At 44.9% G+C, this 16,021-nt stretch overlaps 1 protein-coding gene across 2 annotated transcripts in view; it reads right to left on the bottom strand.

The window, feature by feature from the left end:
* ammecr1 (AMMECR nuclear protein 1) overlaps positions 1 to 16,021 on the bottom strand; it is a 46,812-nt gene that overhangs the window by 18,709 nt on the left and 12,082 nt on the right. For both annotated transcript variants that reach the window (XM_048997677.1, XM_048997678.1), the window contains one exon: positions 1,196 to 1,306. In XM_048997677.1, the coding sequence (XP_048853634.1) occupies positions 1,196 to 1,306 (111 nt within the window). The remainder of the gene's footprint in view (positions 1 to 1,195; positions 1,307 to 16,021) is intronic.

Here is a 16,021-nt window from a genome sequence, read left to right on the forward strand (position 1 = left end):
GTCTTGACACGCAAAACGAAAGATGGCGATCACACACCACTTTGCAGCGATCGTCACCGTAGAGTGTGCTGGCAAACTCCGAAAGTGATCCGAAGAGTTGGTGAGAATACCGAGTCCAAACTGCAAGGCATTGATTTGTGTGCTTTGCAGCTAGAGCAAGGGATAGAGATGTTGGCTGTTTTAGGTCATGCACATGAAAATGGCTTCCTGTATAAGGACATTTATTTTGGTTTCATTGGGAAATTATCAATCCACCTTCTGAAAACTAGATAATACAGCAATAGCTAATGGTGCACAAGAAAATCACTCTGGGACGTTCCAGGGTTGCTTATGCGATAAGTTTCTGAATTACTTTTTAAACCAAAGAAGCCTATTTAGGATTCAATGTATCACGCACTTCAAAAACTGCTCGAGTTACACATGAATAATAATAATGACTACATTAGCATCCACATCTGCAGCACTGAAAAACACACCGAGTTTTCAACCAAGTATTACGAGTTATGATTAATTAGTTGGGATGGAAATGGTTACCAGTTTCACAGTAAACCACTGTAAAATTCCTAACAGCTAGTATTACCGCATCAAATTTTAATTAAAACAGTGATTGATTACCATGCTTTGCGAAACTCACATTAAATATCGCCCAGCAACAACCACAATGAGCAAGTCTCCCAGACACAGATGTTCAGGAACAGTGTGCAATGTGGGTTTGTTTTGTGTCATGGCAAAAGGGAGGTGGCAGCACTCTGTCGATGATTAATGTGCATTTTAATGTGCATTCGATGTGGTTTTCATGCGTTTACATATAGTATTGCCTATGTTATTTTAACGTGTATGCAAACAAAACTAGAATAAGCCAAGTACTGCTAATTGTATTTATGAGTTTCAACGTAAAACTTGATTCAATGATTTCAGCTTATCCAGTAGTAGTTTTTGAACATTTTCAGAACGTTTCAGCAAAACCACGATAATACTGATAACCATGACAATTTTCGTCACTACAATCGTGATATGAAATTTTCATGCCTCCATCTTTATTAATTGGCTTTTGGTAGAAATGTGAAATGCATATACGACACGGAAAAGCAATGGCTCCCGTTAATGGTTAAAGAGGAAGACAGACCGCAAACACACACACACCCCAAATGAAGAGAGCATTCTAATAAAAAGGACAATAAGAAACAAGGCTTACCTGGTAAGGGTGTACTCCCTGAGTCCTGAGTGCAGGTTCATGGCTGAAAATGTACCTATACAACCCCTCAACCGCTTGTCCCGGCCTATTTTCCAAGTAACGAACAGCGGACTGCAAAGAGAGGGAAACGAACTGTTAAAATGCAAGCATGACACAGTACCGAACTTGCTAAGTACAAGTGGGAATATTCCATGCTGACAGTTGCCTATATCATGGAAAGATCAGATACTAGTGTAATTCTACCAGGAAGGTTATGCATATTAAATGAAAGTGTGGACAGTAATTGCTTGCTAGGTGTATTCAGTATTTTAAATAAATAAATAAATGGCAACATAAATGATGTGACCCAAACACATACTGGTATTAACTAATTTCATTGTTTAAATTCCATCAGAGGGGTTGGGCAGGGGATTCTCTCTCTCTCTGTGACTGACACACACACAAATTCTAAAACGTTATATTTGGCACCACATACCATCCTGAGAACACACTAAAAACCTAATGGAAATTCAAGCAATGAAAATAAGGATCCGTACTAATAATAGTTATTTTACTTGACACAGATAAATATACAATCCATATTAAGTCGCTATATTGCAGAGAGCCCCATAAAAGGACAAAAGAGTATTTATAAGCATTTGTGTCACTGAAAATGACAGCACAGAGGGAAACCGCCAGTAACCGACAGAACTCCACTGGATTATGCTGGGATATGCAGAGGGATTCTCGCGGTACTCCAGGCCCGTGAAGCTTCAGACGCGCATGCACCTGGCCGAGGTCCATCAGTCTGCGCCACACGCACGACACCGTCATCTCTGTGGCAACCCTCGCTACCTTCTGGCGATTCAGGGTTACCAAGGCAACCAACTCTGCCAACATGTTCCTTGCCACTCTTACAGCCCAAGCCCATGTCAGCGGCTGACATTTATCAGGACCAGGTGGCCAGCAATGGCACACGAGGCTGCTCTGTCAAAGCGGACGTGGTACTGCACGGCCTCATGGGATTGCAATCTTTTTACGGAAATGTCGAACCTTACAATACAATGTATATCCTCAAATTTACACAAGCAGAAGGAAAAAAGTAAATAAAACAAAAGCTGGGAAATCAAATAGACACAGCCTCCGTCCCTTACTCACGCAGATAAATAGATTACTTTCTCCACATGACTTAATTGAGGAAAACACGTAGAAAGGAAGAGGACGGAGAAAATGTCAGGTTCCTGTTGACGGACAATCGCCATTACGTATTTTAAGACAAACCTCTTGAAAAGCCTACAGAACTGACAAGTGGACACAAATCGGAATTCCCCATTACTACAATTTCGGCTTCAGGCGGTATTGTAAGTTCCCATTTAATAATACATCTTAATTACAGCATTTCCCAAATTGAGTGCATGCGACACAAATGTGAAATCCAGTAACTTTCTGGCAAAGCACAGGTGCCTAACGATATGGGGACCCAATTTACTTTTAGTACTTTGGGAAATATATTTGCTGTAAAAAAAGATATAAAAAAAATAAATAAAAAAAAACACAAATAGGTTTTATATTTCACACACGAGCTACCGTAACGGTTCATCCACTGAAAATGTCCAACATTTCGACGGCGTATACATATGTAGCCAATACACCATCATTGCCAGCTTTTAAGCGGAAATAAACTCCACTAACAAATACACTTACGTTTAATACCAAGTACTTAAAAAACGTCCTCACGACCGGCTGGCACAAGCAAGGCGCCCCGGTATCCGGTGTCTGCGTGAATAGTTTATTTGCGCGTGCGTGTCACGTAGTAGGGTGAACGAGAGCGCCTCACGAGCTCGGACACCTTCATGCACCGCCGAACTGCGCAGCCGTCAGACACAAATTAAACCCGGGGGGTGGCTTACACCCCGTGGACTCGGGTGCCCTTCTCGGTATTAACATCTTTTATTCTGGCGCTGGGGAAAACCCCCGTTTTTGTTTTCTTTTTTAATGCAGGCAAGAGTCTGGTAACGATCATAAAACGTAAAAAACAGGTGCCTAGACGCGCAAACAGCTGTGGCTCACCCACGCGAAAGACGAGAAGCCCGCCGGAGAGCGGCTTACGTTACACCAAAAAACGCCGCGGTGTGACCGACCTGCAAAACGTGTTAGGTGACGGGCACACGAGGGCAACACTGAACTGTCACAACAGCGTCGGGGACAAAGCCTTTTTTTCAGTCACTACCATTGGTTAGGTAATGGTGACATTGTACAGCACATTGACAACAGCATCGCAGTCACTGGAAGGCGGTAAGGGCATTTTTTGGAGACCTCAACCCACCCATTTAAGGGGACCTGGGGGTTATACTTTGTGGAAGTCAAGGTTATTCACTCGTTTTCATATCTCTTTTTTTTTTTGCTGTGTAATTAAAGTGTCTTGTTAATGGTTAAACACCACAACGCCCGCGACTGGGACCGACAGTTTCTTCATTAGCAAGGTACTCACTCATTTCATACTAATCTGGGTAGTTTGCAGATTTGGTCAAATCGCCTGACAATATTGGCTACGTATAAAGTCTGAAAATTGATTCGGTTTGGATTCATCCCGACCAGCTCCGCATGACTAACCGGAATCTGACGCAAACATACACAGACTAGCAACTCAACCAGTCACACAACTCGAGAAATTAGAAGTGGGATCATGAAACTTCCTGTAATGAATTACTTCTATCTTATTACATCCCGTCTCATTAATAGACATTATGGCCACTTAGTAAAAGAAAAACAACTCTACCAAGAGACAGATTTAGTCAGTGGAAATTATGCGTTGCTGGGCTCAGTAACACTGCTGTGTCCGCCCATCAATACTGAGGTATCTACACTTACAATATCAAAGACTGGTAGTAGGCTTTTATAATAGTGAACATTACACTGATAACACAAAGCACATCCTCATAACTCATCATAAGCTTCAGATCCACCTCTGCTTTTACGTCACCAGTAAGTAAATAGTCAATAACGGCACAGCAGGATGCAGTTAAAATATCTCCTGCAGGTTTTGACCTGGCAGGTTTAGACAGTAATGGTTTGTGACTGTTTGCAGAGAGAACTGCGCTTCTCACATTTGCACACAGACTACAGTAAGCACACAGACACAAGACAGGGGACATCTGCATCAGTCAGAAGCCCGCAACCGGTTCCTTCTGTGTAGAACCGCACGATATCACATGGCAATATGTGAAATTTCTGTGAGTGATATTGTGAAAGGTGATGAAATTACCCGAAATAAAAACTACAGCCCAACAGAACTTATCAATATAGCGCGTCAAATAACGGTGTTGCTTCAAGTCATGTCAGAAAAAGCACCTGAATCTCAGTTCTCTAGAAAAAGGACTTCAAGAAATATCCCAACAGTCGCAACCAGTAGTAACCTGCTAAAGAACCAATCACAGACTGACGTAGCTGAATTGGTACAAAACAAAAAACTTAGAGTGACTGCTAAGCCGACCATCCTAGCGTGAAAAACACCTCCAGGTGAGTTTGAGACTTCTCCACAAGATTGCAGGAAAGGGATTTTTGTTTTTGTTGACATGCTAACATATTTAACATTGTGCTATACATGAACACACATCACTATGGTCCTTTCATCCATCCATCCATTTTCCAAACCGCTTATCCTACTGGGTCGCGGGTCCGGAGCCTATCCCGGAAGCAATGGGCACGAGGCAGGGAACAACCCAGGATGGGGGGGCCAGCCCATCGCAGCACACACGCACTCCTATTGGCAATTTAGTAACTCCAATTAGCCTCAGCATGTTTTTGGACTGTGGGGGGAAACCGGAGTACCCGGAGGAAACCCCACGACAACATGGGGAGAACATGCAAACTCCACACACATGTGACCCAGGCGGAGACTCGAACCCGGGTCCCAGAGGTGTGAGGCAACAGTGCTAACCACTGCACCACCATGCCACCCTATTGTCCTTTCAAAATAAATAAAAAAACATCACTGAAATCCTACAGATGAAAGGAAAAGGACACAACTAATACAGCTCGGGAAAAAATTGACAGCATGGCAAAAATGTGTTTCACTCATTTCTCAATTTAAGGGTGTGCGTCTGTCAGTAGTGCTTCAATGAGTCTTATGAATTGAAAATACCGGAACATCACACCACTTAATATTTCCCATTCATTTTCAAGGTCACTTGAGGTCATCCTCTGATTTGAGAGGCACTGCCAGTTGTCGACGGTCATCTCTTGCATTAGGAAGTTGCTTCTGCCCTCTACCTAGCTGGTTTTTGGTCACTGCCAGTGGCTCCTGCTTCACCTTGTTCTTCTGTATTGCGGTCTTAGAAACTCTGAACTTGGAAGCAGCCTGCCTCACAGTGCAGTCTTCTACCAGCAGACCCAGGATTAAACCAGGATCTTTAAAAAAAAAATATATATATATATATATATATATATATATATATATATATATATATATATATATATATATATATATATATATATATATATATATATAGAATGATCTCAGTATGTCCTGCTCAGTAGGTGCGCCAGAGTGATAGACAGAGTGGAAGGCCAGAAGACTGACATCATCTTCAGTCGTTTGGGTCACGCTGCCACATGCATTTGAACAGCACAATTTCAGAAGAACTTAAAGAACCAGTTTTTGTCCTGCTGAGATATCTGACTCTCTCTGTAAGGGTGGGGCGGAGGGTGTAGAAAAATGCACGTGTGGAAAATGATAACTGTGGGGGGAAAATGTTGGATATCAGGGAAGGCTGCTGCTATCAAGGTGCAGAGAACAGCAGTCAGAGGGGTGAGATGAGAGGAGAAATGACCCTCTGGGGAAAGATAAGAAAAAGGGTTTTTCAAAAAGTTTAGGTGGCATGGGGAGAGGGAGGGTGCCACATTCCAATGGCAGACATCTTTTTCGAATACTGGAGGGGGGGGGTGTGTGTCAGAACTCTTCTTTTGCCAAACGGCCTCAATTTCAGGGTATTCACTTCATAAGGCAAAACCAAAATGATTTATGGAAAATGTGCAGTGACCCAAGCAGGAAAACAACAACAAAAGAGACAGACAACCCACTGACAACATAAACTCACCAAGGGTGCCTTGTTACTTACTGGAGAGACACCGATTTATTCCTGACTGATACTGGATTATTGTCTACTTCCCAGTGCATAAAATCGAGGAACTGAGAGAATTACCTGGAAAGGAGAGAGCCAAACCACATGACCCATGGACGTCACTTTACATAGGAGCCCAAGGCTTTGGGGCCAACTAAGAGGACACCCATAGATGACAAAAGCCCAGTAGCTACCAGTCAATCTTATGGGAGTAATGCCCATCAGTACTGTTTAAGGAGGACACATCTAGCTCTTCCTAGATCCTCCCAGTTACACGCACAGATTCTTTCTATTAATAAAAAGCCAGCGGGGGGGATTTACAGCATCTCCACCCTTGGCCTACCAGCACCCCCATCTGCTTCCTGTTGCTTTTTCCAAATTCCCCGCTATGAGGAACCTCCACTTGACCTTGAGCCAATGGAGAGTGGGGGCTTCGAGGGGATCAAAAAGATTAGACTGCCTTTCGGCGGCACCTGGGACGTCCGCCCGCCTGCTCGGCTCCTGACATGGGCACGCCCTCCCGTTGACTATCCAGACCCCGGGACGCGGACCAGAAGCAACTCAGCTTTTTAAAGAAAGGAGAGGAAAAAAAATTCGCACAAGCATGTAAAGTCAACCGAGGCTAAAGTCACCGTCCCCTTCTGCCTGGGGATGGACTTTTTCAAGACCATGCCCGACCCGGAAGAGCAACCGCCATTTTGGATGGAGATCTTAGGAGAACTAAGCCCTAGAATTGCGAAATCGAGGAAGAAATACAGCACCTAGTGACGAGTTTAAAAAACAAATGTGGTCCAGATTTAGCATGGAAAGCCCCCACCTGTGACAGCAGTTCACCCCATAGTCAAGTGTTGTTCTTCATATGATTGGGCGCGCATCATAAAGTATTTAGTTTGTAGCCTTTTGATTAGTGTCTCACGTCAACAGCCCTGAGGTCTGGATAGTCTCCAAAAATACCCCCTCACCTGTCTCCTTAGAAACGTCAAAATAAGGCTCCCAGGGGAAAAAAAAAAAAAAACACCTTTTGGAGAGATACAACACAGCCCCCACACTTTTTTTTTCCATTGCCATCCCAGCGGCTTGGGCTGAAAATACCGGTACTGCAGTTTTTCAAAGCTCTGTCGACAGGATGCAGAGGGTGGGAACCTATTCGGGAAAGAAGAAGAAGAGAGAGAGAGAGTGCCTGGCATTTCTGCTGTGTAGTAATCTATAAATTGCCGGGTGATTCAAGAAATTCACCCATGCGTGAGCTGCTGGGCCTGGCCTGGCTCCACGTGACCCAATCACAGTCAACAGGGAGCTCCGCCCCTTTCTTTCCCTGTCCAACAGCGTTCACAGCGACAGCACGTGCAGTTGGTTGGCATGGCACCACCGTGTCCGCTGCGCACCGCTCTATGGGCATCGGGGTGGACCAGGCCTACAGCTCCAATCTAGTTCGCGTCCCATCTGGCACACACGACTGACAGGAACAGCTGGTATGTAAAGCGACTCACAGCAGCGCTACAGCCATGGTGTCCACCTCAACACCCCCAACCAGCAGCGAAGCTCACCACGCCTAAACATGCAAGGCTTCTCCTCAGCATCCAAACAACATCCTGTAGAAAGATGGAAGGACTATTATCAAGGCGTTCATGGCAAAACGGGTAAATTCTTGATCCTGCTCCGCCGACACCAACACGCGGGAGTTTGGAAGGCCAGATGTTATCCTTTAACGTTCTCAGATGAAATCCAAACACATATTCTAACCCTCGCTTCGAAGACAGTTAATCAGGCACAATTCTGTTAAAAACCTATGCTTTAATTACTACGCCAAGTGCAAGGCTTATTTTTTATTTTTTTTAAGAACTTCGTTTTAAACCCTTTAAAAGTACACCATTATATCCTTGCTTGTCAAGATAAAAATAAGCACTTCCTCTTGGGCTGATAAAAAAAAAATCTAATTTTTGCATAATGCATTAAAAATCTGCTTGTTTACATGGAAAAACTAGCAAAACGCATTAAATGCATAACCTACTTTATTTATTATTTGGTGGGAGGGGTGGCCACATTCAAACATTAAAATTCAGTTGAACAGGTTTGCTACTTAAAATGTTTTTGATGACTGGAGCAGGAAGTTTGATAGGGAAAAGATTAAATAAATGCGATGTGTGTTCATTGATTCAAAACTATTCCTTCCAGATCAGCGTAAAATGGACTTTGCAAATGTCCAGATTGACAGGATTTCCCGCAGCCAGCCACAAACAGCCACAATCACAGAAATAGAATGTACATTTCACCATCAAACTAGGCCTATTTCCACAAGTTCCACAGAAGATCGTCTTCCAACAAGGGTAGAAACGAAAGCAACAGCAGCATACTTCTGTGTTAATGGTCACCAGTTGGATCGTCGGCCCCGACAGACACGCATATGGAGAAGCCGCAACTCGATGAACACCGAGGGCGTTGACCAGTAAAGTTGAGCCCCTAACGCCCATAAGCTTTTCCATTTCAACCCTTGGCTGCCTTGATCCACTTCCAAAAAGGAGCTGAGAGTAGGAGGAACATGCCAAAGTCCTTCGCTCCAAATAGAGGGGGGGGAATGAGTCACATGTTAGTCAGATGGGAAGCGGGATGGAGGGGAAATGTCCACCAAAACGCGACTGGGATACAAGTCGACTGCAAAGGATGGTTGCGTGTCACCAGCAGGTCTGACAGGACCTGTAAACGGTGCCCTAGGGTCCCCGCGAACTCGAACATAGCCGATTTTGGGTTTTCCTTTTGCCGCAGAGCCAGCATACCGTGTTCAGGTGGGCGCCTGCCTTTTGAGATGCTCGGTGTTTCTTTCAGATGGCAGTTTGCACTTTCCAACGAAGCAAAAGCCCAAGGGATTCCTGCGCTACGTAACAAACCCCAAAAATAACGCGAATTCAGCATCTTGGAAAGGAGCCCCACGCAAGAGCGGCGAGGAAAACGAGGGGTTGCGACTTTCACCATCGGAACAAAAGCCTGGTAACTTGCAAAGTACCTGCCAACAGTTAAATGCTGAACAAACAAAAAAAAAAGCTGGCAGACAAGGGACAACAGAGAACGATATTGGTCCCCATGCCAAATGCGACACGCTTCTGCCATTTCTGCTCTGCAATAAATGGAGAAACAATACAGAGTGAGAAAGCATCACTTGTGGGTCCCCCCCCGAGAGTGATGGGGGGGGGGGGGGGGTTGCCTCAAGATGTCAAGAAGTCAGGCCATTGAGCTTTTCCCAGACACACACATGCGGGTTGCTAGTAATCATGTCCGCACTCCCAGTTCGAGGACACTTCATTCGTCAGGGACAGACTAATGATCAATGATGCTGCGTGGGAGATGGGCTTATTTACCACTTTGAAGACGGACGACTTTAGTTATAAAGATAAAGATCTGACTGAAGAAAGAATAAATAATCAAAACCAAAGTTGTACATCACAAGTCAGATGGTGTCTTTGGCAGGATAGATGCTCCACATCCGCGCGTCGATAAAAGTCCGGGGTCCGCCGCGGCAGAGGCGAGGTTCTCACCGGGAAAAGCTCGATTTTCCTCAAAGTGACAGAAACAACAGTGGAGCTTCTTTTGGTTAAAGGCCAGCAAAGATTAAAGTATGCGACCGTCTGCCCCAAGTTATGGCTAACATCATGATCAGCTGTCTATGTCTGGGCACCTCTTTGGGTGGTTAACATGGGTGGCAGACCAATCAAAGAGCCAAGTGTTTTATTTTGGGGTGTGTGTGTGTGTGTGTGTGTATATATATATCATATAAGCCGATGGTATCTCATGGGCTATCCAGAAACGCCTCCGTTATAATAGCGCTGGTCTCAAAGTTGAAAACCACAAGTGCTGCACTCATTCAGGCAGTCGGTGCACTAATAAAACAAACTGTGAAATGGGATGTTCAACCGACTGACAACACCGGAATACCCAGAAGACCACAAAGCAGAGACATCTGTGAGGATCGCGCGCGCAACCCGAGAGAAGCCTCTGAGGAGATCTGTGGATGCAGGACTTCAGAGGAACGCTTCAGTATGCACAGTGTCGACGCTGCTGGAGCTAAGAAGCTGAAGATGTGGGGGCTCGCACACTCGGGTCAGAAACGGCAAACACCAAAGCGGACGAGCAAGCAGAACTGAGGAACCCTCAAAAACAAACGCTATGGATGTTTACCTCTGAGCAAAAGGATGTTTTAGATTAGAAGTTTGATGTATCGGGCTAGAATTAAATTAACCCAAATGACAGGGTCTCCTGTCAAGTTTCCACCATTACAGGCATTTTTCAACTAAACACAAATTAGCTTTGATATGACTTTAAAAAAAAAAATGTGTTTTGGTCATTGTGATTCAAAAATCTGTTCGACGTGGACTGGCATCCCACCCAGCATGTACCTGAGCCTTATGCCAGCCCTGTGCCACCGAGGACGAGTCCCCCGCAATCACCAGGCTAAGGGATTAGAAAATGATGGGTGGATGGATGGAACGTCGCTAAAAGAGGGTTCGAGAAATACAAGACAGAAGTTTCAACTGTCTATTTTTTGTAGAACAACAGCCCTAAACTATGGAGCCCCTGAAGGTACCTGTGCTGAAACGGATATTTTTGTGTTATTCATCCATCCATTTTCCAAACCGCTTATCCTACTGGGTCGCGGGGGGTCCGGAGCCTATCCTGGAAGCAATGGGCACGAGGCAGGGAACAACCCAGGATGGGGGACCAGCCCATCGCAGGGCACACTCACACACCATTCATTCACAGATGCACACCTATGGGCAATTTAGTAACTCCAATTAGCTTCAGCATGTCTTTGGACTGTGGGGGGAAACCGGAGTACCGGGAGGAAACCCCATGACGACATGGGGAGAACATGCAAACTCCACACACGTGACCTAGACGGAGACTCGAACCCGGGTCCCGGAGGTGTGAGGTAACAGTGCTCACCACTGCACCACCATGCCGCCCCTTTGTTTTATTCAGCTGGCAAAATTATTAATATCAGTCCCTGTGTACTCTAGACAAAATAGATTAGCAAAATATATAGCAACTGGAAAAGGAAACTGCAGTGCTGTAACAGCACATCCACTTCATAATCACAACACAAACTGTGGAATGGGTCATGACCGAGTGAAGAGTATTTAAATAAAGTCTATGTCTCAGTCCAAATGTCAGACTTCCACCACTAAAAGAGCAAAATTCCTGGCAGCTGTAAAATATATTTTGCAAGTGTCGCGCCCCCTACACATGGCCCTATAAATTAAGGTGGTGTGGTTACATCACCGTTAATAGCAAGAAAAGAAAGAGAAAAAAAAAAACTTTTCACCGAAAGGACAAACTGTCAGAAACAAAACAGCCACAAGTTAAGAGTTGCCATTTATGGTCAGGAGCCTGACGAGAATGTCAGGGCCTCAAGGTATATGAGCCGGCCAGGGGCCAAGCGTCCAGGGCCTCGAGGTATACTAGCCGGCCAGGGGCCTAGCGTCCAGGGCCTCGAGGTATGAGCCGGGTAGGGGCCTAGCGTCCAGGGCCTCGAGGTATATGAGCCGGCCAGGGGCCTAGCGCTCAGGGCCTCGAGGTATACTAGCCGGGTAGGGGCCTAGCGTCCAGGGCCTCGAGGTATACGAGCCGGCCAGGGGCCAAGCGTCCAGGGCCTCGAGGTATACGAGCCGGCCAGGGGCCAAGCGTCCAGGGCCTCGAGGTATACGAGCCGGCCAGGGGCCAAGCGTCCAGGGCCTCGAGGTATACGAGCCGGCCAGGGGCCAAGCGTCCAGGGCCTCGAGGTATACGAGCCGGCCAGGGGCCTAGCGTCCAGGGCCTCGAGGTATACGAGCCGGCCAGGGGCCAAGCGTCCAGGGCCTCGAGGTATACGAGCCGGCCAGGGGCCAAGCGTCCAGGGCCTCGAGGTATACGAGCCGGCCGGGGCCTAGTGTCTAATCAATGGTAATGTGGTTGCTTGTGTATATGCAGTGCCATATCCAGAACATTAAGATGAAAAGGCCGATATGGATCTGCCAGCATCCCTAGCAGAGAACCTACCTGAAACTGCAGCTGACAGCTTCCAGTTTAAACACATCAGCCGGCAGGCAACTGAAGCTCTTCAGAGAAGCGGCCGATTCATCGATTTGCAATCCCAGCATAGTGCCGCATTACCAAGGATGAATTATAACACATTCCATATACCTGAGGACATTTCTATTCTTAACCTCCAGTAATCATCCTAGAAACAAACCAATACTGGGAAGGGATTAATTAAATTTGCACGGCATTCACGTCTACTTGGCAGATAGTACATTACAACCATATAGTGGCAAAACATGAAGCAGAGGAAGATTTTAAAAAGTAACTGGACTCGTAAGAGATATTTACTTATTCAGCCGTGTGAACCTGCTGACTCCGTCGATCATCACCTAGCCCCATCTTTCCATCCCATCACCAGACAGGATGATACACGTTTTGCCACTAATGCACATGCGTCTACACTCAAATAGTTTGTCCGTGCCATGGAAGCGAACCCAGCAAGCAAGCAAGTGGAGTATTAAATGAAATGTTTTTCCTCGGGGGTGCCCTACAACCCCCCCCCCCCAAACCAGAGCAGATAGTGAAGGTTTGCGGAGGTTCCCTCAACGAGATTTTCCAAAATGCCACGGTACAGTTGAAGATTGGGACCAGATTAGAAATCGATTTCATTATGATGCCAGAGCAATAACCAAGCGACGTTACTGAAGTAGCACGATAAAGTCTGAAAGGATATTGTCCAGATGGTTTACCTCACTTGCGGGGATGGAAACCCAAAAAAAATTTATTACACATCAACAAGAAAAAAAAATGCTTTTTTGGTATTGAAATATGGATTGGAAAACATACTGTACACACACGGATAAAGTGTGGATTCCATAAGCAATATTCTTCATTGTATGTACAATTTGCAGAGGTGGCTTAATGGCTAGGGAAGCGCACTTGTAATTGAAAGATTGCAGGTTCGAATCCCCGACCAGCAAGGCACCACTGAGGTACCCTGAGCAAGGTACCGCGCCCCCAAGCACTGCTCCCTGGGCGCTGAATTAGCTGCCCCCTGCTGTGTCACATATAGGTTAAATGCAGAGGACACGTTTCATTGTTGTGTGCTGTGGTGAGTCAACGATGACTATTATTCACTAAATTCTGAAATGTGGATCACAAAAAAAACAGACAATAATGTGAATTCATGTTGGGTTCTAGTCTCTAGTTCATTTGCAATGTACATGTACGTTAATGAAGCAAAATCATTGTATATCCTAATCTAACCAATGAATAAACCCATTCAAATTTTCTGCTATTATATTAAACCCAGTTCTTCATTATTTACAAGTGACACACGGGGGTAATTCGCTCCTTCATTTACAATACTTAAAAAAGCTCACTTTCTATGACGTGCCGGTGGATGAGCGTCATCCGAGCGCATAAAATTCATATTTTAAGGTTCTAATTACACTGCAAGCGCTTCCAATTTCCACTGCCGGTCTACGCCTATGTTTAAAAAGATGTACTCTTAATATTCACAGCCTAACCTTTTCAAGGCAGCTAGAATATTTAACCGCATTTTGGCTGCCCCTTTAATGTTCATTCACAAGGAACTAGCTAGCTATGGGGGACTGGTCCCCCATATCTAGCGATGGTACGGGTGGCGGAGTTTAGATAGCCTACAAATTCATCCCGGTCTGTTATCGCTGCCTTTATCTGAAACGGCTGTTTCACACTGCAATATTATTTTTAAGAAATAAAAGACGCGGTTAGACGGGATGGTCTTGTCTGAGGGCTTAAAGTGTAGAATAACATCGCGATTCAGAGACTAACAAACCGTCACAATTTCACCAAATCCATTGCTTGTGGACCAATAACAATGTAACTAACATTTTAAATTGATAAGACGCCACCACGTCCCCACACAAACAATGATCATGGACTTTAAAAAAATCATTAAAAAACCAACATTCAAGATAATGAGGAGAAATTCAATTAACTGTTTAAGTACACTGGTCGGAGGTTTGTTGTTCCTCTACTATACTCCCCCCCGCGCCCACCCCAACAAATTTAAAGATAGATGTACAGTTGCGTTTTTGTTTCAAAATAAAAGAGAAGAGACAAAGAAACACCATCCACCACCCCTTAACATCCCCCAAATTTGATGCATCAGTTCCGCTAATGTTTCCCTTGCGCCCAAATTAAACCGCATACATAACTCGAAACCCGGACTAGATTAGACATCCTCACAGCCTAACTAGGGGGGCAAATAGATCCTTATTAATACATTCAAATATATAGATACTTCACCACCACCACCCGAAAACAAAAAAAAAACTATGACATGGGATAAAAATACATCGTAAAATACATTGTAAAAAATCTTCAGGCATCGGACAGAAACAAAAGACCCACCCACAATAACTGCAAATAATTACACTAAAACAGGGCGATTCCACTTATGGTATATGTGTCATTACAATTAACTTCTATTCAACATTGCAGAAGGCGATGACACGGCATAAAGCGGCCCATCGCATAAGCACAAGGGGCAAAAAACACGAAGCTTTCCGGGCAGTCGATGCGGTGGACCTCAGAAAGTCCTCTTTCACAAAGGCTACGTTAAATATGGAACGCCCGCTTATGTTATGCTGCAATGTAGACCTATACGAGAGAAGAGGGAGGGGGCACCGAAATGAAAATGCGATCTACGCGTGTTTTATTTCCAATAAAGCACTTTATATACTTTCACTTTCCCAGTTCAAAAGAGTTGGGGGCATTGTGCGTCGCCTTTGTGACATAAGGACATACGGGCTCCATCAACAAGGCCGTAAGAGAACAGCTTAGGAGAACACTTACAGCAGCCAGCCATGTTTATTTTTTATTCACACGAAAATCGGCGGATGAGCTGGAAAGAAACACACACACACACCCCTCGTATTTTTCTACATCAAGCGTCGCGTCCGAGTCCGCATCGGGATCCTCACGTTCATGCATCATCCGCTCGTGTTCCGAATTAATTCCGCGTTATTTGCCGACGACGGGCGCCGGTCGCTTGCTGTCGGCACAAGGCGAAGGGCATTTACCATTGATTTAGAAGTAAAAAAAAAAACAAACAAAAAAAAAAAAAAAAACAGGAAACTGCACACAAAATCGTTACGAGTCCATTTACAAAAATACGGCCCAAGCAGTGTGTTGATGATCAATCAATGGATTTTAATAAGCGCCGTCTATTTTTTTTCCGTTTCATATGAATATTTTCTCCTAGGTCGTTTAGATGACAATGACGATAATTAAGTGAGCTGGAACTCTTCGCCTTTGTCCCTTTGCGGGTAAGAGTTTATCGACATCGTCTGGCAGCGGGGAGGGGAGTAATATTAAAGTCACCCGCGTACAGAAAACAATGTTGCCAAGATATTATCCAGGAATTAATTAAAAGTGGCGATCCAAACATTCCTGCCTCTCTGAGACATTCCCATGCACCCCATGTCAAAGAGTGGGGGGGGGGGGAATATGTACCTCCTGAAGTTACACCGAAACCGTAAAGCAATAGAAGAGAAACGAACAGAAATACTGTTATGGGGTGTAACTTTTTAGCAAAATTAATGCCGATAATGTAAACGCCCGGTTCCCGGGTGCCAAACACACTAAAGACAGGCATCATTTCTCAATGCCGGCGTTTCCATTTTTACTTTTCTGCCGGATGGTAGACCTCCTTTGTTTTTTCTTCCTG

The sequence above is a fragment of the Brienomyrus brachyistius genome, unplaced genomic scaffold (genome assembly GCF_023856365.1).
Source record: "Brienomyrus brachyistius isolate T26 unplaced genomic scaffold, BBRACH_0.4 scaffold35, whole genome shotgun sequence".
NCBI classification, from domain to species: domain Eukaryota; kingdom Metazoa; phylum Chordata; class Actinopteri; order Osteoglossiformes; family Mormyridae; genus Brienomyrus; species Brienomyrus brachyistius.